Below are 26,182 nucleotides of genomic sequence, written 5' to 3'. Positions count from 1 at the left end.
CACATTAAACATGAAATAGTGAGTGTATTAGTTTGTTCAAAACTGTTAAGGCAATTTTAGGAGTTTTATTAGGAATTTAAGCATAATGGAAAAAAATTAGGAATTTTAGGGCCGCTGGACAGCGTGGATATTATACCGATACAAATTCTGACCAAATATGGTGATTGTTGGACAAAGGCTTCAAAAGTGATTAATGGAACAAGACCAATTTCAAATATTGTATAAAATAAAAGGGCGATATTTCTCAAGTGGTATGAGCAATTTTATCAAACTTGTCCAAGATATGCCCATACACACTCTGACCAAATTTGGTGATGATTGGACAAATGATTCTAAAGTTACTGATCAGACAACATACTGGATGCCGATTCAATATCCCACAGTTAAAGTATAATACATCCCATCTATGAAAGAGCGTAAAAAATCAACATATATGCATTGGCATTCACTCAGCTGCTGTTTTGTCTCTGTTAACAGGTGACTAATCTGTCCAGCTGTCAGCTTCATACTAAAGAGGTAATACAGAAGTTCTTTGACACACTCCCTGTAAGGTGTTGATACATGAGTGGAAACATTCATTTATTTAACCAGTACAGAGAACTTTGAGTTTCCCATAACTACTTTCTATGGCCAAGGCAACAAAGCTACCGGTACTATTATTAATGTCTACAGATAAGACACAGTGGGGGCTTGAGCCAGCAACCTTTCACACCACAACTAAATGCTCTTTCACTTGGTGGTGAAATTATGTAATGAAACCTTTTGCATTTGGCAACATTTTAAGATATATTTCACTGTCTCCTCATGGTGATTTCTATTGCTCACTGTGACATCACGTAACGGGAATTCTGGATTATCAAGTGTCTTACGCATTTGTGAATTTTACGCAGTCGAAAAATATCACCAGAATTCACCAGCCGTAGGAATGTGTCTAAGCATATTTAAGAAAGCATGTGCTTGTGTCTAAGGCATTTGTGAATTTTACGCAGTCGGAAAATATCACCAGAATTCACCAGCGCATAGGAATGTGTCTAAGGATATTCAAGAATGCATGTGCTTGCGTCTAGGCATTTGTGGGTTTTACGCAGTCGGAAAATATCACAAGTATTCACCAGCGCATAGAAATGTGTCTAAGCATTTGTGGGCTTTACACAGTCAGAAAACAAATCCAAATTCACATACGCGTAGAAATCTAGTCTATGCAATTTCAAATTTTATGCATTCGGAAAATAACACCAAAATGCATGAATGCATAGAAACCGAGTCGACGATGGTGGATAATTCATAAAAATATCACAAGACAGTAACATCATGAAATAACAATTTTATTTGTACTTCCAACATTACAAACATGTGGACCTTTGTTTTTACTAATGTCAAAAAGTCTACATATAGTCATAACAAGTACAACAAAACATGTATATAATAATAAAATCAATAAATATAAACATACACAGGTGTACATAGAGTGAAAATTTAAATTAAAATCCTCCAAAGTTTACCATAGTAAATCTGTCTAAAAGTTTGCAATTCCAATCATTGCAAAAACAAGAACGAATTTATGAAGATATAGGAATAAGCCGTAACAACAGACAGTCACAAGACACGGAAATGGTAGGAATCATCCACAACAGTTGATTATTCATAGTTAAAGCTTGGTAGGAATCATCCACAACAGTTGATTATCCATAGCTAAAGTTTGGCAGAAATCATCCACAACAGTTGATTATCCATAGCTAAAGCTTGGCAGAAATCATCCACAACAGTTGATTATCCATAGCTAAAGCTTGGTATGAATCATTCGCAACAGTTGATTATTCATAGCTAAAGCTTGGCAGAAATCATCCACAACAGTTGATTATCCATAGCTAAAGCTTGGTAGGAATCATCCACAACAGTTGATTATCCATAGCTAAAGCTTGGTAGGAATCATCCACAACAGTTGATTATCCATAGCTAAAGCTTGGTAGGAATCATCCACAACAGTTGATTATCCATAGCTAAAGCTTTGAAATGTATATTGAATCAAAAAACATTTTTTTTTAATGACAATAGACATGTCCGTTAAATTATTTGAGTCATTTACAATCCATTTACTGAAAACGACGAAAATCAACCAAAATAGACGGCCCTTATGCTCGTGTCATGCAGATCCTTGATCACCAAAAATCTTATAAAAAAATTTCAGTATAAATTGGTGGTATGTAACCTACTAGTAGTACACTAGGGTTAATGTTTTAAGTAAACAAAATGGCTGACTGCTCTAAAAATCCTGCCAAAATTGTCAATATCAATTGGTGGTATGTAACCTTATAGTAGTACACTAGGGCTTAGGTTTTTCGTCAACAAAATGGCTGACTGTTGGTTCATGTAACATTGTTTAATATTAAGAATTAGGCTAAGCATTACGAAGGGCATAGAATCTGTAAAAAGCCCAAGAAAAATCCACTGCACACCCATAAGGACATGCACGGCTGTAAGGACAAAAACGGTAAAATATTCTTGTGCGTGTAGCTTAATTATCACGGGAAGCAAAAGGCAGAATAAGTCTAGAGGTATTCACGTCGAGAGCACAACCATATATACAACAATATGCAAGCTATAACAGATCTATACATAGGTACAAGAAATACAATTTTTTTAAGATAAATGTCTGACATGTGAAAAAATGCAATAAAAAATATGGAAAAAATGTGACTTTGATTTTTTAAGGATTTGCGAGGTAATTAAATAACACTAGTTATATAAATCCATAGTCTTTCCTTAATTTTGTGTTTTCAAATTCCTGAATAAATATAAGTTAATTGTTTCGTAAAAGTGATAATTTAAACAGACACAATAAGTAACAAGGAGAATAAACACACAGTATTTAGCATATCTTGGATACATTCTTAAAGTCTTAAAATGTTGCGAGATACGGAGAAAATAACAAAAACAGCAGTAATATAACATAGCCTAAAATGGAAGAAACAGAATGGAATAAACTGTAGGCATGGGTCCAAACAGTGAAATAAAACAGAGGTTGCCTAACACTACTTGTACCTTTAGCTACTCATACCACAAAAGATGCAGTCAGATGGAAAGCTCATTTGCAAAATCTATATTTGTAAAATTACTGAGGATTACTGACTCCTGATCAAATATTTTCCTTGTAACCAAGTGAAGTCACCTTTACAATCATTTATTCCCATATGATTGATCACCATTATCATGTCATAGATCACAAAAATATCATGAGATCGATCACCAATTTTATGTGATGGATCAAAAACATTATGAGATAGATCACAAATATCATACGATAGATCAAAATTTAATTAGCAAACTCATACATGTACAAGTAGTGTTTTGCAACCTCATACACATTCAAGTAGTGCTTTTCAACCTCATACATGTACAAGTAGTGTTTTGCAACCTCATACACATACAAGTAGTGCTTGGCAACCTCATACATGTACAGGTAGTGTTTTGCAACCTCATACACATACAAGTAGTGTATTTCAACCTCATACATGTACAGGTAGTGTTTTGCAGCCTCATACACATACAAGTAGTGCTTTGCAACCTCATACACATACAAGTAGTGTATTTCAACCTCATACACATACAAGTAGTGTATTTCAACCTCATACACATACAAGTAGTGTATTTCAACCTCATACATGTACAAGTAGTGTATTTCAACCTCATACATGTACAAGTAGTGCTTTGCAACCTCATACACATACAAGTAGTGCTTCGCAACCTCGTACATGTACAAGTAGTGTTTTGCAACCTCATACACATACAAGTAGTGTATTTCAACCTCATACACATACAAGTAGTGTATTTCAACCTCATACACATACAAGTAGTGTATTTCAACCTCATACATGTACAAGTAGTGTTTTGCAACCTCATACACATACAAGTAGTGCTTTGCAACCTCATACACATACAAGTAGTGTTTTGCTATAATAATTAAAAACACAAATACTGAAATGTATCGAGTGCTTGGCAGTTAAAAGGAAAAATTAAGTATCTGTAAGAGTCAAAAACAATAGAAAAAAGGAAGAACAAATAGAAAGTAATTCAGGAGGAAACCATTTTATGGTAAAAGTAAAAAGGAGAAAGAGGAAGAAAACATAACATTTCAAAATAAAACTGGAATTATATTCAAGAATAATATGGCAAGAACATATAGCGAAATAGATAAGAATGCCATGGAGCGAACGCTAGTCTGTACCTGTGTGTATTGCCCTTAGCAACATGTTTACCAAGTCTCATTTGAATATCTTCAACATGTTTTGATTTATGGCCAGAGTCACTGACAATGACATCAAAGCTATGACGATACCTGAACTTATTTTCTTTAAAAAAACAACAGACATGCTATTAAAAATAATATTAAGAGCAAAATTGGTTAAAAAATAACCTTACAGGTTTTATCACTAAAGATAAAACAGTCATTTCTTTTTCTAAAAAAAATAATCCATTAAAATGATGTTATAATATGAAACATATGTTATAATATAACATAATGGCACTAAATTGCTAAAGAAGCCTTCAACAATGTCACAACCGAGAAGAAAAGCACACAAACAAAACTGAGATTCTGAACAAGTAATAGGCGGGGCTTGTAAGTAAAATTGTTAACATTTTACTTTAACATTGTTAACAATATAGTTGAAATATTGTTAACATTATATGGTATTTATAGGGTAATACTGTTAACATTATAGTTCAAAAATTGTTAACAGTATATCTCAAATATCGTTAACATTATATGGTCATTATAAGACTATACTATATTATTTTAGTTCTAAAATTGTTAACAGTATAGTTAAAATATTTTTAACATTATATGGTAATACTGTTAACATTATAGTTAAAAAATTGTTGACAATATAATTCAAATATTGTTAACATTACACTGAAACACTGTTAACAATATAGTTAAAAAATATTGTAAAAATCATACTGAGACAATGTTAACTTTATAGGGGAAATACCGTTAACATTTTACAGTAATACTGTTAACATTAAAGTTCAATTATTGTTAACATCTTACTGAAAAACTGTTAACATTATAGTTGAAATATTGTTAACATTATATTGAAACTGCATTAACATTAAATTCAAAAAGTTTTGATGCTAATGGCATTTATTTTATTGAGTGAAAATGTACGTACCAATAATAAAAATTCAGACTGCATAAGACTTTGAACAGCTAGCTCAAATACTGGCATTAAACACTGAACAAGGTTATCCTTTAACACAGATAAGGCTGAACAATCAATCATACTATGTACAATCTGTCTAAGAGTGAATACACATAAAATGGGAAAATGTGTGTCTATGATAAAAATTTAGCACATTGGTTAACAACATGAAAATGGCCAAAGCTTCTTGATAATTTGTTTCACCGATTATTATTGGGTTTGAAGTTGAAATAGATACAAACAAGATATGCCCCGGACAAAACTTTAAGCATGAAAATTAACAAAGGGCAATAACTTTAAAACTAAGAAAGCAAGAGTTACTGTTATTGTGCACTGCACTTGCCCTCTATGAGATCTATCTACATATGAAGTTTCAAGTTGATAACTCTTATATTCTACAAGATATGCCCCGGACAAAACTTTAAGCATAAAAAATAACAAAGGGCAATAACTCTAAAAATATGGAAGCAAGAGTAACAGTTCTTGTGCACTGCACTTGCCCTCAATTAGACCTATCTACATATGAAATTTCAAGTTGATACCACTAATAGTTTAGGAGATATACCCCGGACAAGCGAAAATGGGACGTGGACGCCGCCGACGCCACCGCCGACAAAAGTAACCCCTATATGTCGTCTTTTCAGGCGACACAAAAACAGGTCTAAATTCAAAACTGTTCTGGAGGAGTTTATCAGTCAGAGATGCACAATAATATTTCATGTGATCACTAATTATTTTTGAGAAAAATATGGCTTTTTTTATCAGAAAAAAATGCACCCCAAAATTACAATTACTTACTAACTGTGCACCTGTGCATCAAGCTCAAAATAATATATTCTGACTTGCCCAGATCCTTAACAGTGGTTAAAACAAATATGTTTGCAGGGCATTTTCCAATTGCATTTTGGAAAAATTCGGATCAGCAGATTGGTGAAACAAAAAATCAATGAACAGAGGCCTAATGTACAATGCGGACAAGTGGCCAAGCACCCATCTTGTCAATAATCTAACCAATAAACAATTTTTTGAGTCTTTAACAGTATTACTTTGGTTCCATTTTGAGGCCAATAAAGACTATTCTTAAAAGCTTTTTAACTTTCGATCAGATTCTTTAATATTTCTATTGAAATAAATGTTGTCTTTTAAACTCATGAAAAAGAAAATATATTTAAAACAAACTTGGTATCTAAGTGGTTGTTTTCATGCGTACAGTGAATAACATTTCACACCAAAAAACCCGAATGATTTTCCCCCAAGAAATTAAAAACACAATAAATATCTTGGCAGAGGTTATTAACAAGACAGGAAAATATAAGCAGATTTCATTTGTAAAACAAGCACAAACACATGATGACGTTGAAAAACTATGTACAAAAAATTGTATTGAAATGACACATAATGTATGATGAAAACGTGATTATATAAATTATAACAAAATGTACAAATATGTATAAACTTAAATATATATGAAGAATACAGATCTATCAATTTACTCAATACATTTTGAAACTTTATGTATAATACTTATAAAAATTGAATTATACCAATTACATCATGCTTCTAGAGCATAAGAACCATGCTTATTAAGTGGTTAAAAGTCCACTAACCCTTACAAAAACACCAAATATTTTGAAAGCAACATTATAAGCATACAGGGATCGTCTTGTTGACAATAATATCGTATTTTACTGTATAACAGGTTGTATGAGATGCAGCTATTTTGACTTTTTTTGCAGCTACCACATTTTGACTTTTTTTTTTAATTCAGTAAAAGTGTTCTACAGACTAATAAAAGACTCGTTCATAATATCCAATGTGAACCAGCCACTAATTTCTTACCATACCTAATATCTAACAATTTTAAAAGGGCACAACAAAAACAAAAAGTGAAAAACATTTTTATACAATACATGGTGTACACTAATCTAAGGGAAACAACTCTAAAATACATTCCCCTTAGAAGAAAGGTTATTCCCCTTTGATGAATTGTGTACATGAACACTGTTATAGCACATATACAAGCCTGGATATAAAATTACAGTCTAATTTTAACACAATCTCATCACACAGGCATTGTCCTCCATTTTCAACCAGTTCAACGTGAGTGACGAATGTGAAAAAAACCTTGATGAGCTTAATTTTTGAATGTCACTCAGAAAACTTTCCATTTTAATTTGTTCAATAATGTACAACACATACGTTGCGACACATTTTTGCAAGCAGAGACTGTAATACATTTGAACAATAGAATGCCATTTTGTTTGCTAAAAATTGCCATGCTTCTGTCACAGCACCTAGGGATAAAAATGTTATACCCAAGTCAACAGTATACACTTGCAGAAAAAGGATTTGCGACTTCTGTCTATCATATTTCAGAAAATTAATATTATGCATTTGACTCTTTGAGGTTATCGAAATACATTAAAAGTTCGTCATAAGTCATACCCATAGCTTCATAGTCCCCCTGGGGAATACCCAATTCTGATTGGGTTTCTTCGGGAACCCCTCCCATAGCCCCTTCTTCCATTAAAGGGTTCGCTGTTATTCTTATACTGCACTCTGACCCTTTGTATGTTGATACCACACTGTTTCTATTACTATTACACAAACTTGAACCCTCGCTAGTCGAGCCCTGACTGCTACTGCCGCTGCTACTGGAACTTCCAACGCTTAAGGGTCGTTCATTTCTATTATGATTCACATTTCCATTAAAATCCTCCTCAGGCATAAGAGTTCGTGACGAATGCGTGTATACTGAATTTCGCTCAAGTGTAGCTCTGCCGATCCAAACCCAATCGTTTGCGTCTTTAATCGCCTCGGTGCTTCCCGCTTTACGAGGTTTCTGTTTCCGCTTGTAGCGAACAAAGAACACCACAAAGTTCACCAAGAAAACTGTGATTGCCACGCAAAATACAGCCAGCAGAACGTACATTCCAATCTCCAATGGTGTCAAATCGTCCGTCACAGTCTTAGTACGTAGTGGCTCTTGTCTCGCTTCAGGCTCTCTCTCGACCAACTCACCTAGTGCATTTCTGACCATTTCCAAGTCCAGCTCATCGTCATTTTCCAACTTATCGTTCCTGAACTTATCATCGTAATACTCATCGTTTTCTGACTGTGTCTTTATAGAGTAGACTGGTCGCTTGTGTTCCCCGTCATCCCATCGATCACTTGCCCGATTTGTGTCATAATGGGCATCCATCTGGTACGGGTTATCATTGTAGACTCGTCTCTCTTGTGAAAAATCAACGTCAATGTACATGGTATTTGCGATAATTGGTTTTGACTTTTTCCTGGAGCAGCTTTCCCCGACCTTTAGGCTGACCTTCAATAACTCACCGCGACCTTCACCTGCAACATTATGAAACATTTGATTTAGTACAAAAAATCCTGTACATATAGACACTCTTACACATGTAAAGGTTCCATCCCCAACAATAGTGTCTAGATACATATATAAGAAATGCATGATTGTAAATAGAAACCAACAGTAACGCTGCTTTCCAAACCTCTGTTCTCAAGAAATCACTTTAATGAATCCATAATAAATGATAGTTACAATAACCCAGCTGTAGCATACCATTTTGACAAATGTAAAAATAATCAATAACACAGAAACTATATTCCGAATTGTAATTCATTAAAATACTTTGAGTGGTCTTTCACTATCATAACCAGTGTCAAAAAACTTATCACTATATGGTCGACCTAAATCTTGCATGTTGATGTGGCCTTCAGTGAGAGCAACACCTATTACTGTATGTATTTTGTTACCATTCTCAAATGTAATGCACTTAGGACATTATTCTCCGAAAAGACTTCACTATCAACACCACCCTTTTGACCATCCCTTTCAGAAAGTAGTGCGTTAAAAACAGTTACTTTCCAGGCAATGTGATCAACCCATTTAATATTGCTATAACTTATATTGACAAGTACACATATAGTGGGGCCATTAGAAAGTGCAACACCTATCACAGTGGGGTATACCTCCAAAACTTCTAGAAAAGTAGTCTGCTAGTATCAAAATACTCATGGGTAAGAATTCACTATTTAATTCAACAGCCTTTTCTTAGGCTACAACTTATGGAAGGTTGTTTGACACATAACATACAGCCACTTCTATCAAAGTGTGTTCTTTCATCACCATCACTTTCAAAAAGTAGTCCCTGAGGAACCAGTACTTTAATGCTATTCACATCAGGTTTAAATGCATCAATATTTAAGACCCTGACCTTTAGTTACCATCTGTGGGCAGGTGGGCGGGGCCCATCAGTGACATACACCAAAAATCTCAGATATTCCACCCCAAATGCAAGAAAGTAGTCCATAGGGTACCAGTACTTAAGTGCTTTTTTCAAAATTATTGAATGCACCAATATTTAAACCCTTATTTTTGGCTTAAACTTGTGCAATGCTATTTACATCATTTTTGAATGTACTAATGTCAAACAGACATCAGGAAAACCGTCGGTCCGACGGTCATGACTGGTAAAATTTCACTCGGTCCGACTAAATTTGTGATGGGGTCGGTTCGTCTGACTGACAGTTTTCACGGCCAGACGTAAAAAATAATGAAGATTTAATCTTTATCAGTTATCAAACACTGCTTAAAAGTAAGAATAATTTATTTTGTTTAACAGGAAATAGCGTATTTATCAACAATATTGTCAAATAACCATTTGTTTACGAATCCAATGTCATTTTCCGGTAGTGTAGCTCTGTGAACTTTTATTTGTGTTCAAGTTTAACTGGTTAATATCTTAATACGTTTTTTATTTCTTGTAAATGTAAAATTAGGAACAAAGGCTTTGAAAAAGCAAGTTTTCAAACAAAAATTGTCGGACCTGCAAATTTTCTTTTGGACCAACAAAATATCAGAGGTCCGAATGACCGAGACTTTTTTTGAACTTTTGCGATGTCAGGTCATAACCCTTTGCTTAGCCTACAACTTTTGTTAAGTAGGCCAGGCCATCAGTGAAAGTCACACCTTTTACAGTAAGGTCTTATGCTTCCACTTTGAGAAAATATTCCATTGGTGAGGGTCATGGGTCATGTTTAAGTAAACAAACACTCTTACCTTTAGCTACAACCTGTGGCAGGTAGGCGGGGCCATCAGTAACGGCCACACCAATCACAGTCAGGTCTTCTGTCTCCACCTCAAGAAAGTAGTCCGCTGGTGACAGGTACTTCAGGGGCATAGTTGTCATATCAGAGTACATTACTTCCACATCTATAATGCCCATCTAAAAAGGGAGAGAAAAACAAGGTAGGGTAAAATCAAGCAACAATTTATTTTCAATGTCAAACCAAGGGTTAAAATAATTTATAACGTAAAGTACCGGTTGTCAAAAACAAGAGCGTGGCAAAGTAAACTACACGGCTGATCTCTTTTTTCTTCAGCTAATCAAGGGGCATAACTTAACGACTATTAAAGCCAGAGTTATGGGCCATGATATACAAGCATGTGTCATCTTGGCAGCATATGTACCAAATTTCATTAATTTTGAATATTTTGGAATGGTTTTTGAGTTGTGGTGGTGTTAGTAGTTTATACTCCGGGTCCCGGCGTGAGCACATTGAAGGGTCCCAGAGTGACAGTTCAACCACCGCACACCTATCCTGGGCAGAACCAGTACTAGGTGCCTTCACCTCTGCAAGGAACTGACAACTTCTGTACATGCCAGGGGCAGTGGTACAGTGCCAATGATCATAGAATAGAGGTGACCTGGTCCGCCCGGGAATCAAACCCGGATTGTCCAATTCAGAGTCCAACGCTCTACCGATTGAGCTAACCGGGCGGACCCATGGTTTTGAGTTGTGACCATGGGTCAAGTTTTTATACAATGGTGCCAAAGACGCCAAAGACAACAACAACAAGGTTATGACAATACCTGAACTTTTTTAGTTAAAGTAACTTTTAAGTTTAAGTAACAGACTAGTTAAGTCTGTGATTGCATCTGGAACGGGGGAAAGAAAGAAGATAGTACTTTGAAAATCAAAACATTATCTTTGATATGATGGCCGTTTAATGCCCTACCTCATGGTGTGTAAATATGCCTCAAACATCTCTAATACTTATAGTCTCATATTGAACCTAGAAATGTTGAACTCTTTGATATTATCTAGCAAGTTGCTAGGATTGATTTTCTTCTATACATGTTATCAAGTATCAGAGTAGGAGGAGGATGTGTTAAAAGAATGTATTTCGTCATTCATACATTTCTCAGATTTATTTAACAGCTGCTGTTTGCCAACAAATAAAACTGCCCTCTCCTTTTATTGACTGTTGTAAGCAGAAATTTATCATATATTATATACATGATATCCTTTCTATAGAGCTAACATATTTTTACAAGCAAAGAGATGTTTTCCAGAGCACATATTTAATAAACAACTCCGATTGTTCTTAATCTAAGTAGCAAAATCTGAGTGGCCAATTTTTTCTTATAGTCCATTCAAAATTGCCGAATTACATTCTTAACATTCTTTCCCTGGGCTGTCTTTCTAATGATTTAAGGTCAAACTTTGGCCTTGTCCCCCAACTTGAAAATAATATATTTTTCCCCTTTATGCGGCCAAAATTCCCCTCCTTTTAATGCAGAAAATAGAAGTAAAAAAAAATCCCTTCTGTCCAAAAACTTCCTGTTCTACAGGCCCTGGGAAGATCCCCCTGAAGTGCAAAGGTACCACTGGTTTCCTAGTTCTGATTTCATTCAGAGATGAACTTTCAGTGATCATGCAAGCAGAAAATCCACAGTGAGCTACTATTCAGATTATTTTATGAAATATACAGGTTTTATATTGTCACGTTTTTTTACTCAAAATAACATGTGTATCAAAAGGCGTCTAACCCTTAGGAAATTTGGAAATGTATTGGAAATCTTGCAATATTCTCTTACTATCATTTCCCTAACATAACATTTTTCCTGATTTTTTGAATGCAAGGGCGTTCCATATAAGCACCTCTTTATGGGCCTCATATCCAGATTTTGCAAGAAAGTCACTACATTAACTACCCATTGCCAGATAGTTTGAATCTTTATTTCATTATTCTGAATCAGGTGCTGTGGTTGAAATATGCCCAAATCAAAGCCCTGAGCTAGTAAAATGCTTTCTGGGTTTGCTAAAATTCTCAATGATATATAGCAGGGCTTGAATTTTTTTTGATGGCAACCACTTGTATAAAGTTTTGGGCTGTTCATCTAAAAGACTAATTTTGATGTCTGATCCAGTGTTGATTTATCCAGGGGAATCTGAGGAGTGTAAAATATGAAAACATGTTGTATTTGCGAAAAGAACTATATAATATTCATGAGATATTTCTAGAACGCTTACATGGTGTTCGCTTAGGAAGTTGCTATCGATGTGTGCGGTGGCCACGAGCGCGCCTGGAACACTTCTGCTAGGCTCAACAAACATTGTCATTCCGGTGACAAGTCGTAGGTTGAGTTGGCGGATTGTCACCTTGTCATGAGAAACTTGGATCTCGCGGGCGGCCATAACGTTCCCATTACGTGGGGATTGTAGCTGTGAATGAAAAAAATAAATGGTATGTAAAATTGAGAAAGATTTTGTCTTTAGTATTATATCACCTAAGACTGCAAACAAAACTTAAGATCACAATGTTTTGGAAAGGTGCTTTTTTCCAAAAATAGATAAGGTATCTTTAAATAAGCAAAAAAAAATCTTAATTTCAGTATACAGATTTCCTATTTATAAGAACATAAATACAGTTTGTCCAGTGTTATGTACTCTTGGTATAATCTTTACTGAATTGGTATAATTTTTGGATGTGGATTCATGAAACTTTGACACATTCTTCTTTTTTCCATTATCATAAAAGTCATCTATCATAAGGTTACTAAAGGTTGAAGCAAACCTGAATCTCAGTGCGACCCTCCTCTTTTCCGATGATAATATTATCACTGGTCAGCGTTGCCACCCCATTGTCAGACATACGGAAGCGATTTTTCACAAGATCTGTGACCTTTAGGTACGTCCCCTGACCCATGAAATATTCCGTCTGCTTAGGAGTCTGAATGTAAAACCTGGTGTAGACTTCTAACAATGCCTGCTGACGAAGAAGTTCACAGTTACGGCCCTTGGCAGGCTCGGATTTTGCCATTTTGTCATAGTAATATGCAGGGTGCTTTAGGAAAGGGTCACTGGCTCTTTTGGTTCTGAAAAATACATTATAATATCTATTAACATTGAAATCTAACACAGGGAAAAATTAATTAATTGGCATCGCTCAATCTTGGAAATTACGAAATAAATTTGGAAGGCAGGTTTAATTTATGATTAGTAGAAGATTATTTCATGCTTTTCTTTGACCTTGACCTCATGTAAGAGGCTATGCCATGCGGAATTTTTTTTCTATGACTCCTCCTAAAAGTAAAATATGATCTTACACTGAAATCAATAAATATCTTCTATATACTCAAAATGTACATAACCTAGTCTAAGGAGTCTCTCACAGAGTTTCTGGCTGCCAGGGACAATTTTTGAAACCTTTGAAAAAGACACTTGACTACTTCCACTTAAGTCAAACCTGACATCGTAACCTGTCTGTTTTTGTCATAACTGAGCTCAAAAAAGTTGAAATTAATTGATTTAATGGTTGTAATTATACAAAACATAAGGGATGCAAACTTATATTCGAATATTTCATTGAACATTTGGTACTCAAATGTCAAAATCGCTATTCGATGTTTTTTGTTGAATAAATAAAATAATAAACCTTTTGTCTACTACTGTGTCGTTATGTATAAAGTTTCAACAGAGGGTCGTTCAGTAGGACAAGCAGCCTCGCATTCAATCAAAAGAATAACTGAATATTTGAATATGAATTTTGCCATTCGTTTGCATCCATACTTTTATGAATATATAGACCAATCCTCCATCACCAACCTATGAGGATCCTCATGGGCTTTCCAGTTCTTCACTCGGCTCAGTTTCGTGTCGGAGAGCTGAAGATCGAGCCTCTCCTCAGGCACCCAGACGGCTACATCGAGGAACGCTGTTGTCTGTCCATACTTGGCTATAATTGTGACATTGTGTGACCCTCGGTTCTCTGCTCCGTCCACATAAACTGATGAACAGTCACTGGATACCTAGAGAAGAAATTGTTGCTTATGAATATTTTAAAGAAATAGATGTTGTCTGTACATACGTAGTAAGGAACAGGACTTTGTCCGAGCTAGGTTCTCTGCTCTGTCTTTGAACATGGACAATGTACAGTTATTGGAGACTTTGGTAAGAAACATGTTATTTCTTGCTTTTTTTAAATATCTAAAAATAACATTAATCACATTTTTGAATACAGATTACCCAAATATTTCTAGATCTTTCCAAAAGAAATGACAATAACATTATGCCTATTGCAGAAAACAGAGCGAAATTCTAGATTTTTAATGGCCACCTTGTCGACTTCCACAGAGTGATATTTGGTGCTTCTAGTGACATTTGTCAATCTGCCTAAGTCATCAACCGCTTCAAGTACTTTTCTTGATATAAAATATGCAATACTTTTGCTAGTCATATCTTTTTAAAGTATTTTTTACCTTCAGAACATCCACCTCCACAGAGTGACATTTGGTGTTTCTTGTGACATCCGTCAGTCTGTCTATGTCATCAACAGCATAGATCCTCAGGGCGTATTCCTGGTTGACTCCGTTCAGGACAGCAACATTCAGGATCTCTGTCACCTGAAATAGACAAAAGTTTTGTTGTTTACTTGTTTCATTTTTTCGAGTCTTTTCGATTAATTATAAGAGAATGTTATGAGAATGCATAATAATGTTTGAGAATCCAGAAAACCCCTGACAAAACAGCGATAAAATAACTGTCATAGTCCTCACAAACTCCCTTTAAAAGAGTCTCATTCATTTTCAAAGAATCAATTTTATGTGCAATATAAAAATAAAGGCTTGTTTCAATGGTTTCAACATTCCTGTGTATTATTATATAATTGTAAAATATACACACTCATGTAAAACTTCATTCGTTTCTATAGGATGTTTTGTACAATTACTAATGATTTAGAATCAGATGCCATTTACATGTATATAAATAAATAATTTGAGTTTTATAATAAGCTGTACATGCTTACAAAGAATTAAACTTTACATTCTGTAATGTTAAAAATCATTTAAAAATGAAACAGAAATGCTCCATTTTGCCAAAATCACTATTCAAAGGCTTGGATCTACAAAATTATGTTCTAAAGCTTGTACGTCAGGTGGCTTCTTGTTGTTTTATATCTTGGATAATTTCCATAAGATTTTTGATGTTATGGTATTTCCTACCTTGGACACATTCCACAGGAATTTTAAAATAATGAAAGTGAATTTATCTTCATTCTTAAAATAGACAACATCCTAGATCCTTTATAATAATAATCAAGCAGGATAAGACTTGCATCCTAGCGAATCAGACTGCAACAAATATTTGTTTTATCAGAAACTATTAAAAGGGAGGTAACACTTTCAAATGAACCTGTATTTCATACTCATAAATTACTTCCCTTTGACAAAATTATCCCATTCATACATAATGAGGGAGTGTTTATTTTACATCTAAATATTTTCAATATTTGTCATTTTTCCACGCCAAAAAAAGCATTCATGTTATTTTTTCACCAAACATGTGATGGCAATAATATGTTATTACAAGATATTTTGATACACTCAGTATTTAAACAAGTACGAAATTGTCACATGAAGCATGAAAACATTTAAAAGACATCAAAATATAACATGAAGTACTGATTACATAACATTGCGGTTTGTTGATATTTGGAAAAATTTAAAACACAGTTAATTCAGTTCCCAAATGAGGACAAAGTGGAAAAACATTACGGTTCACTATTTTGATGCTGTATTTTATCGCCTTGGTTATCTTGCAATGTAAAAAGCACATAAAAATAAGCACACTGCACGATTTTTACTTCTAACACTTCATTAAATTCGGGTTTAAGCAAAAACCAACATCATATAATTTTAAGGACAGAAAAGTTTCAGAAAATGCAATTTTTAACTGCATGTGATTTTGTGTGTTGTATTTTTCAGTGAATGAGTGTGAATAACAAATCATACAAAACTCAATTTATACTGTTATAAGGATTTAAGAGTGTTTGAGAAAATTTTAGAGACGTGACAACAACAACGAAATCTAAACATTTTCATTAAAAATAATGCACCTTTCGATTTTCTACAGCAGGCATACCCATGGGAATTAAGACATAAATCTGGATAAGATAGCTGTCTTACAGAGCCTGTCAAGGTCCCGCCACCCCCACCCCTGCATACCCAGGGGATTTAGACAGAAAAACCTGGCCAAAATAGCTGTCTTACAGAGCCTGTCAAAGTACCCCCTTACCCCCCCTGCATACCCAGGGGATTTAAACTGAAAAATCTGGCCAAGTCGAAAGCTGTCTTACAGAGCTTGTCAAAGTCCCCCCCCCCCCCCCCCCCCTGGGGTTTGAGATAGAAAATCTAACCAAGGCTATTTGTCAGATTCCCAGATGGCCGTTTAACCAAGCAGCCTGTCAAAACCCAAACTGTTGGGAATCACACTGTCAAAGGTCCTCTATATTGCCCCCCCCCTTTAAAAGATATACATTAATCACCAATGAATAGCCAAAATCGTTGCAAAAAAAATGCAAATATCAACAGTCAGCAAAAAGGAACATACTGGTTGACAGAACAAACTACATTGTAGACAAAAACAAACTACATCTTCTGTCTACAAACTTCATGTACACGACAATCAAAGTAAATCTAACTTTACACCAACTGTCGAACACATACCTAAGGTCATGGGATGCAATTTTGAAGCCTTGAATGATCACAGAATAACATAAAATACAGCAATAAAATTGGGGTGGTGAGCCACTATAAAACTTGTACCACAGATTTCAGAGTTCAAACGCTGTCTTATTACAAAACACCAAGGGACAAATATGCACGATGATTCAGGTTTTTTTTCTTCTTTTCTTTCACCTATTAAAGATTGTTATAAATCTATAATGGAGGGGTAATTTGAAACAGTTGCTTTGATACTGTTAAGATCTGCAAACAAAAGTCGTAATATATTAGTCATTGGTAGTAGTGTAGATGAAGCAAAGTAAATAATGCCCATGAAGTGCCTTTCCCCGTTATCTGGCGTCTTCATTATTTTCCTATCTTGGTAATTGAAAATCGGCAACATTAAAAGGGCATTCAACGACTAATGACCTTAGTAATGCTACTATAGTTTGATACTGTCATAATAGAATATTTTGTATAAGAATGGATTTACTTACTAATTCCCCCCCCCCCCCCCCCCTTACCCCCTCAAGTTCAGCTTCAAATAAAGACCAGGGCATTCAAAGACTAATGGCTTCATTAATGCTACTAAGTTTGTTATGATAGAAAGTTTTGAATTAAAATGAAGTTAATCAATTACACCCCCACCCCCCTCCCCCTTCACCCCCTCAAGTTCAGCTTCTTAGAATCGCTTACCACAGAAAACCTAGCAGTTCTTGAGTCTGGCGAAGAATTGCAAACACAAGCAGTAGTTGCCGATCTGATCACAGGAAATATACATGAAGAAATAGACATACAACTGCGGCCATGTAGAAGCAAATACCACCTTTTCATTCCAACACTTTCTGTTGCATTTTCGGCATTTTGTTTGGGTAAGTATACAACAGATAATCTTTAGGCGTCAAAAAAATCAATAAGTTTTTTTCCGGTTTCATTCTTAAACATTCTATAGACATGTTAATGCGATTACAATAATCAAGGGCTTTGCGGTTCCAATGCCTGTCCATACTGTTATTTTTCCAGTCAAAGAAGGGGCACAACTTGATAATTATTAAAACCAGAGTTATGGGCCTTCCTATACATGTGCGTCGTGCCTCTGGCAACATGTTTGAATCTTGAATGTGTTCAAGTTATTGTCAAAGTTTTAGCATGACACTCAGTTGCTGATGACAACGCTGATAACATTTTCTTTTAAATAACTGAACAAACATACTTCTATTTAGCAAAAATAATTTTGTCAAATTTTTATTTCTGGCATTGCAGAATGTTTTTTGGGCAACAAAGTTACAATTCAGACCTTATCAATATCCAGGGACTTGAAAAGCAGTTCTGCAGTTTATGTTTCAGAAGGAAAAACCTCTAAACCCTTTTATTTTTCAAGTTACTTAGAACTTTTCCGCGTTTACTACTGCATCTGTTCTAGGGCGTAATTGAAGTAAACATCAAAAGGATTTCAACAGCTTCGTTACACCTTGTGCAGGGAAATTGGAGAAAAAAAACTTTTTTAATCAGCTACCATCTGCGACTTCACCAAGTCAAAGCGACACTTAGCATAAAGAAGCAATTTTGAACATTTTTTTTGCACAATAATAAAATTGTTCATATAAACAACTAATTCTTCTTTAAGAATAAAAAAAACAACTATTTTTGTACTTTTATAACATTGTTCATATAAATGATTGCATTTTTTGGAGTATAAATGTCACAAAAACATATTTTGCACTATTATAAAATTGTTCACTATTATTGAATATTTTTTGGGGAGTATAAATGTCATTACAACATTTTTTTTGCACATTAATGAAATTGTTTAAAAAAATGATTCCTTTTTTTACGGTATTAATGTTACAATTAATAGATATCTATGATCAGAGTTTAAAATAAATTTACATATATTTGTATACCTTTTTAATAAAATTGAGTCACTTAAGTCAAGTGCACTAAAGGAGCAAATACATCTTAATCAAATGATAGATTTTAAATTGTACCATCTCAGAGGAAAAATTATTTCCCTTTGTTATCGTCTTAAAATTATCTCAGGGGAGTACCCCAAACCCTCCTGGCAAGACTTTACCCAAATAAGTTTTGATTCTGAGGGAGTGGCGCAAGCCAATCTAAGCTTACGCTTAATGCCCCCTCTACATCAAATCCTGGAAGGGGCACAACTTCATGATTATTACCATCTCAGAGGTTGTTTCCCTTTGTTATCGTCTATAGATACATTAACTCCCATAATGATAATGCACAAGTCAATTGTAACCACGGCCTCCCCAGGTCCGGGGAATAGCAGGGACTTTGACTTTTGGTCCAGCCAAGCCCGGGTAAAATTCCTCGTCCTGCGGGGACAAACTGCTGGTAAAATCCCCGCCAAATGCCCCCGCACCCCAGGGACCCTAGGTAAGGCCCATTTCCCGTTATTATTGGCTTGAAGACATAACCACCGCATTCACCCGGCACTGAGGGGCCACCCGGAAAGTAAAAACATGGCCCATTTCCCCGGCTATCCCCGGTATACCCCCGTACCTGGGGGTGCTGTGGTTACAATTGACTGGTGCAATAAAACAAGCAAGCTGAGCTTGACCATTCGCTAACTAGCATGAGGATAAATTTCAACGCTATTCCTTATACTGCATGCTATATAGGCATTGAATTTTGATCTTCACAACATAGTACAAAACAGTAATGTTTGAGACCAGCTACCCATGCATGTGGTGAAAATATACACTAACGCTCCCGCTCATAAGAGCTCATGTATTATTTTGATTACTGCTCATAAGAGCTCATGTATTATTTTGATTACAGCTCATAAGAGCTCATGTATTATTTTGATAACCGGCGTTATGGGTGCAATAACTATTACGTTCTTGCATCTCATTTAAAATACCTATTATTGCACTGCAACTGGATGCCAATGTTTATGATTAGTTCTCAAATGAACAAGGGGCGTAACTCAGTAATTAATTAAGCAAGGGTGATTATACTTACAGTACACATGTGTATAATTGTAAATCAGGCAACATCATGTTACTCGTTTTCGTTGGCATTAATATCTTAAACAATTTGCTGAGTAAATATTATGGCCAAAGTTAAATTTGAATAATTCCAGTCTGTACATCTCTCTTTTATTCATCCCTTGCCCTTTTCAGGCCTTCCAGCAGCCACTAACAAAAAAGTAGGAAAAAAGTAGGAGGTTTTCTGACAGAAAAGAAGGAAATAGTAGGAATATTTTTTACAAAAAAATGTAGGAAAAGGAGGAATATTTTTGGTTAAATATGTAATTATTAATAGCTATTAACTTACCTAGAGGAGATGTTTTTAATGCAAAATCATACCATTCTATATGCCACATTAAATATTTAAGTGAATGATGCTTGGTCGGTTTCTGTTTCTGAACTGTGTGGGTGAAAAGATGATGCACGTCAAAGTGGAACATGTTGCCACACCTTTCAACAACAGAAACCAGCCAGTTTGACATCTTTTGTTCATTTTCTGCAAATAAAACTAGCACAAAGTGAAACTTCAATATTTTTGCGGACTTTATTTTCAAAAAAGTAGGAATAGTAGGAGTTTTTTAGAAAAAAGTAGGAAGCTGTTAAAAAAGTAGGAAAAAGTAGGAAAAGTTGGAAAAAGTAGGAACCCTGGAAGGCCTGCCTTTTTTATATAAAAAAATAGCAAAACAATTAGTTTCATAAGCAAAAGATGTATTTGATATAATTTATAACAAATGTTCTCCATGTTTAGCTGTATGATTTGTTTTGTATACATTTGAATAAAAAAAGAAAAAAAAGGTTTGAACGATTACACTACCTTTAATACAAACAGTCATGACAACACTTAATACCTCTTTTTTGTTCTTCTTGAAAAAAAAAAGACCTGGTAAAAATAAGGTATTGTCAAACTCCAAAAGGGTATAGCAGAAGTTTGCTTCAAAACACATTTTTTCCCTTTCCTTGTCTTAAAAGGGCTATCTGACCTCACTCTGCATTAAAGCTCACCGAATAACTGCAAATCAACTTGTTGATAGGCAGTGTGCAATGAATCTGCACCATAAAAAGCAGGGACAGGAACAATATCGGCCTTTTAAGTAGCTGTATTTTAAGCCTCACGGCTCCGGTGCAGCTATTTTATTGCGCCACAACACTGTTATGTGGCCAGAATGTTTGTAAGATCAATGCACAGTTTAACATGAAAAAACACCCTAGTTTGTGTAGTAATATGTACTTGAGGATTACATGAACAAGAAAATGTGGCCCAGACATTCTGTACCTTACAAAAGAATCTTGTACCCCGTTTATATGACAAACATTTGCCCCTGGTTTATACTCGTATTTGCTCCAAGGGTTGAATCTTGTTGTATAAACATTTATATGGCAAACATTTGCCCCTAGTGTATATTTGCCCCAGGGGTTAATCTTGTCACATAAATGGCATATAATAAAGATGACTAACATGTGGTTTAGTTGAGGGTTAAAACACCCTTTAACAAGGCGGAAAAACCAGCTCCGAAGGTTATGATGTAAAAACTTCACATTTATAATATAGACAACTATCAATCTGTAAACCTTATACCAATTTGGTGAATGTTTTATTTTGAATAACTTAAACATGTTTAATTAAATGATACATATTATACGGAATCTTTAACAAATAATTCTATATGAGAGTGGGGGTGTTTGGGTTAAGGGGTGTTTTTTTCCACCTTGCAAAAATGATACAAAAATGAGCGGGAGGTTTATTGACCAGGGGATGTTTTGACCGGGGAATGTTTTGTCCGGGGGATGTTTTGTCCAGCTCCCCATTTAGTCCAGTGTCTAGAGGCTTTCATGTTAATCTGGAGCATGTTTTTGTCCAACAGAAAAGCAAGGCTCATAACTCATGAAAAAATTTAATTAATGTGATGGAGTTTCATACAATTGACAAGTATGGAATTGATTGAAACAAATAATTTAATCGTATGTCCAAATGCCGAAAAAATTACTTTAATTACAAAGGGATGCAGCCTCCAAGCAGGGCACAGGGGCTTAGACTCCTAATGAAAATATTATCAAAGCAATTTATTTCATTTCAGGGTACTCTTTTTATCATTTTTAATGCAAAGATCAAGCCAAAAACATTATTTACAAATGTTCAGTAATCTGAAAAAATCCTTTAAGCTCTGATTTCATATTTATCATCCAGGCGAAATTAACATTTGTATCAAATTTCTAGCTTTAACGGTTGTAAAAGTAATGCAAAAACATTATCATTTTTTTTGGAAAACGCCCTAGCCATTGACAATGCTCAGCTGCTGAGAAAATGATAATCGCAACATTAACTGAACAAGCACAAGAGAGAAAAATCCCATTAAAAAAAGACTGATATCTTAAATTTCAGGACAAAAATCTTCAGCAGAACTCAGAAGTCGCAGCAACAAAATTATATAAAAGCTAATCGGCTCATTAGTAAAGTTAATAGTTTATCTTATTTAACATCCTTTTATTCATGGGTAATAATACCAGAAAAATAGTAGGAATGTCAAATTTCAGGACAAAAATTGTCAGCAGAACTCACAGAAGTTGCAGCAACACAGAATTATTTAATACAAAAGCTAATCAGCTCATTAGTAAAGTTAACAATTCATCTTATTTAAAATCCTTTTATTCATGGGTAATAATACCAGAAAAATAGCAGGAATGTTAATGACCTGACAAAGAAAAGATTAAACGAAGAAAACCCTGTTGTGTTTTAACTCTCTAATTATCGGCTATGATGAATAGTTTTAAAAATCTGATTACGAAAACTCTTAAGAAAAAAGACAAAAATTAAGATATCGGGCTTTTATATAATTGGGAATGGTATGGAATAGTATTACACATGAAAGGGATAAAACAAATTGCAGTTAAAAGGACTTGTTCAAAAACAGGCAAATGAGGAAGTATCGATTTGTCATACCATCAAAGGACTGAAAGCGTACTAAATAATTGTCAAACACTTGATATTCTTGTTAGAAATCTGAAACTAATAAAGTGACAAGGATATCCTAATATATATTTCTCATGACACTTGGAAATTGCACCACAAAATGAATTGGACATTCATTGAACAGGCCTTTAAACGCTCCTTTGAAATCACTATATACTCTTTCAAAAGAACTTAAGTACCTTAGAACCATATTAATTAATAGCATATACTTTTGAGTCAGCTATATAATCATAAAAGCATTTTGTGCGTTTTGGGGGATGTTTTTTCCTTGCGGAAGAATTTAAGATCAGTATGGTAACATGAAAATAAATTACATCTCATAACTTAAATTATTTCATTGTCAATATATAATCTCATTAATTTTACGGCGATCACAGTACTTTAAAAATAATTTTTCAATGATTTGTCAGAAATTCTTTCACGGAAACAAAAGAACTTTCTTGCTATACTATTATACTCAGTAAATCAGTAAAACGTAAATTATAAAGAAATATTAAACCATCAGAAGAATCACAAGATATATACTAACCAGGGTTCCCGCTGGCGATCGCCATTGTCGCCATTTGCGACAAAATCGCAAAAGTGGCGACAACTTTTCAAATTTGGCGAATTTATGGCGACAACGATTTTTTTCTAAAATATTTTCTTAAAATGACGTAAGTGGTGACCATGCGGCCTGCATGATAATCGATTCTGTCACTGTCATAAATCAAGCGCATCTGCTGGTGCGACAACAAAAATTAATCCGATAATTAGGGCAAGCAGTCACGGCCCAGTCAACACCTCGCTAATTATTGCAGAATTTTATTGCTTTCACGGAACAAACAATGACATCCTTTAACTATTATGTCTCTTATTAGCAAACAATTTTAATATTTAGCTCAACAGCCTTGTTGTTGCGTAATTATCGTGTTAGTTTTAAATATGCAAATCGTATTTATGTTGTCGGAAAGTCACGTGATATGCAAATTTCGTAATGACGTTTACGCGCTAAAAATAGACTTGCTTTCGGTTTTGTCGCAATTTGTAATTGCTATAAATGCAGCATTCTAAGAGTTCAAAAAGTGTCAAAAAGATTAACAGAAATCAAATAAATAGGATTAAACCCCATTTGATAAGGCTTCTAATATGTTGGCTGGAGTAAGGAGTAGGTAGACAAATTTCTATTAGGAAAGTTATGGCCCTAGTTTGACAATGTATATTTCTTTGAGTTTCCATTTATTTTAAATTTATCTCATAATTTCACAAATGTATTCTTTTATTGTATGCAGGCATTAGACTGAAATCAACATATTGATGTTTATGTCACATTTTTTGCAATATTTTTTTATTTATATACTAGTCCATATACAATGAATTTTGTCAACAGAATAACAATTTGCTATTAATATCTTGTGCTTCATGTACAACAAAATGTTATGATTTGCACGACAATGTGCTAATTAAATGCAATTTAAGGCTCTTAAAATGCTTAAACCCCATGAGCTTCAGGGGGCTTCGCCCCCTTGGCCCCCACAAGGGCGCTGCCCTGGACCCGTAAGGGGGCCTATCGCGGCCCCCTTAACCCCCCGCGAAAAAGTGGCGACAACTTTTTAGAACCCAGGGGGAACCCTGCTAACGTAGAGAGAAAAAAAACATATTAACGCTCATGAAAACTCTAAACAATATCAAATTATCCATTCTTCTGCAGAATCTCAGAAAAAAACACCCATAAGAAATGAGACACATACAAACTCACGAAATGAGTCATTTGGCTTGATTAGTGTGGACGACACCACATATGTCAAGAGCCGCTCAATTAAATGTCCACTGGCCCCAATAAAACGGTCATTTTCTGGCCTTTATCATCCTATTTCGCCTTCCAGGATCACCATCTCGAATCAATAGCAGTAATCAGAGTTATTCCTGGTGATTTGTTGTTTTCTGAACATTTTATGACCTTCTATGGGGAACAATAAAAATGGAACTTTATGTATGATTAATTTCTTGCCTTTTTTCCAAGATGTGGCCACACAGTTTACTCTTGTTAATAGGAAGTTCAGGAGTCTCAGACAATAGTGAATGTTTCCAATTAATTAAATTGACTGTTAAATAAACACACCTGACCTTTTAACGGGTGATTATTTATAAAAAAATAAATGTTAAGGTTTAATCTGTGGACCTTTTAACGGGTGATTATTTATAAAAAAATAAATGTTAAGGTTTAATCTGTGGAAAAGGAAGCATTTTCCACCATTTACATCTGTGCAAAGTTTATTGGCACCATGTACACCAATGGCCATTAACCATGGACAATTTAAGGGATGGTTATGGTCTAGTGGTCTATTGGTAGCTGTCTGCATCTGACATTCAGACATAGGTCATAGATTCTAACCCGCATGGAGACATGACCTTGACTCTCAAGAAGGACACTAGTCAAGGATTTCTTATCCAGAAAGAAAAATACTTGAAAATGATGCATACTAAAAAAATAAATATATTGTAGTGTGTGTTTTAATAATTAAGTTTAAAACCTTTAAAGCTCTACACAAAAAAAATCTTTAACAACGTTAAATGATAAAGAAACATACCTACCCTACCTGTTTTTGAAAAAGATGTTACCCCAAATAAACCGTTTTCTTGGCCTAGTTGTTTCTTCAGAAAGTGTCAAGGCCACATATTTAGCATTCAAAACAGGAATTTTACTGTCAGCAACTTTATAGAAACAAATTATCGATTGTAATTCAATAAGCTAATGCAAACATTCCCCTAAGACCGTTTTTTGACAGAATTTCACTGTGGCATCTCCAGTATTTCTGGGAATCTCATCTTCCAGGTTATAATACAAACAACAGAGTATTTCTTGAACATTCTCACATGAGTAAAGTCTGTATTCCGTGCTATTTATTTCAGAATATATATATCTATTTCCTCACAATTACAGTTTATTTCCACGCAATTTCAGAATAACTATTTACTTCCGCAACTATTTATTTCCAAGCAATTTTGGAATATCTATTTATTTCGATGCAATTTCTAAATTTCTATTTATTTTTATGCTGATGATGTCTGGCTGTAAGGTAATATAATGAAATGTTGGTTTTGTTGGAAGACATAATGACTTTGATTTTTTAATAGTAGTGTAGGAATTTAAATTGAGGTACAGTTGAAACCCCTTGGCTCAAACTCCCTTAGCTCGAATTCCTGGTTTGCTTAATGACCAAGATGTAA

At 34.7% G+C, this 26,182-nt stretch overlaps 2 protein-coding genes across 5 annotated transcripts in view; both read right to left on the bottom strand.

Annotated features, from left to right (window-relative positions):
* Window positions 1–1,309: 1,309 nt before the first annotated feature.
* Window positions 1,310–26,182, bottom strand: part of LOC128231268 (transmembrane protein 132C-like) — a 55,771-nt gene continuing 30,898 nt past the window's right edge. The window contains exons 5-12 of one of the 4 annotated variants that reach the window (XR_008260332.1): window positions 14,768–14,911; window positions 14,115–14,317; window positions 13,084–13,384; window positions 12,540–12,731; window positions 10,282–10,447; window positions 3,926–8,552; window positions 3,686–3,715; window positions 1,310–3,565 (exon numbers count right to left, since the gene is read on the bottom strand). Coding sequence is in view for 1 of the 4 variants with exons in the window: in XM_052943864.1 (XP_052799824.1) it covers window positions 7,588–8,552; window positions 10,282–10,447; window positions 12,540–12,731; window positions 13,084–13,384; window positions 14,115–14,317; window positions 14,768–14,911 (1,971 nt within the window). In the remaining 3 variants the exon portion in view is untranslated. Of the gene's footprint in view, window positions 8,553–10,281; window positions 10,448–12,539; window positions 12,732–13,083; window positions 13,385–14,114; window positions 14,318–14,767; window positions 14,912–26,182 lie in introns of all 4 variants that reach the window. The other 3 variants (XR_008260333.1, XR_008260331.1, XM_052943864.1) reach the window with 3 other exon arrangements.
* Window positions 3,314–4,250, bottom strand: LOC128230750 (uncharacterized). The gene is made up of 2 exons (XM_052943192.1): window positions 4,226–4,250; window positions 3,314–3,951 (listed from the first exon to the last, which is right to left on the bottom strand). The coding sequence occupies exons 1-2, from the start codon at window positions 4,248–4,250 to the stop codon at window positions 3,314–3,316; spliced, it is 663 nt and encodes a 220-aa protein (XP_052799152.1).

This window comes from Mya arenaria, chromosome 4, assembly GCF_026914265.1.
Source record: "Mya arenaria isolate MELC-2E11 chromosome 4, ASM2691426v1".
NCBI classification, from domain to species: domain Eukaryota; kingdom Metazoa; phylum Mollusca; class Bivalvia; order Myida; family Myidae; genus Mya; species Mya arenaria.
This window is presented reverse-complemented; position numbering and strand designations above follow the sequence as displayed.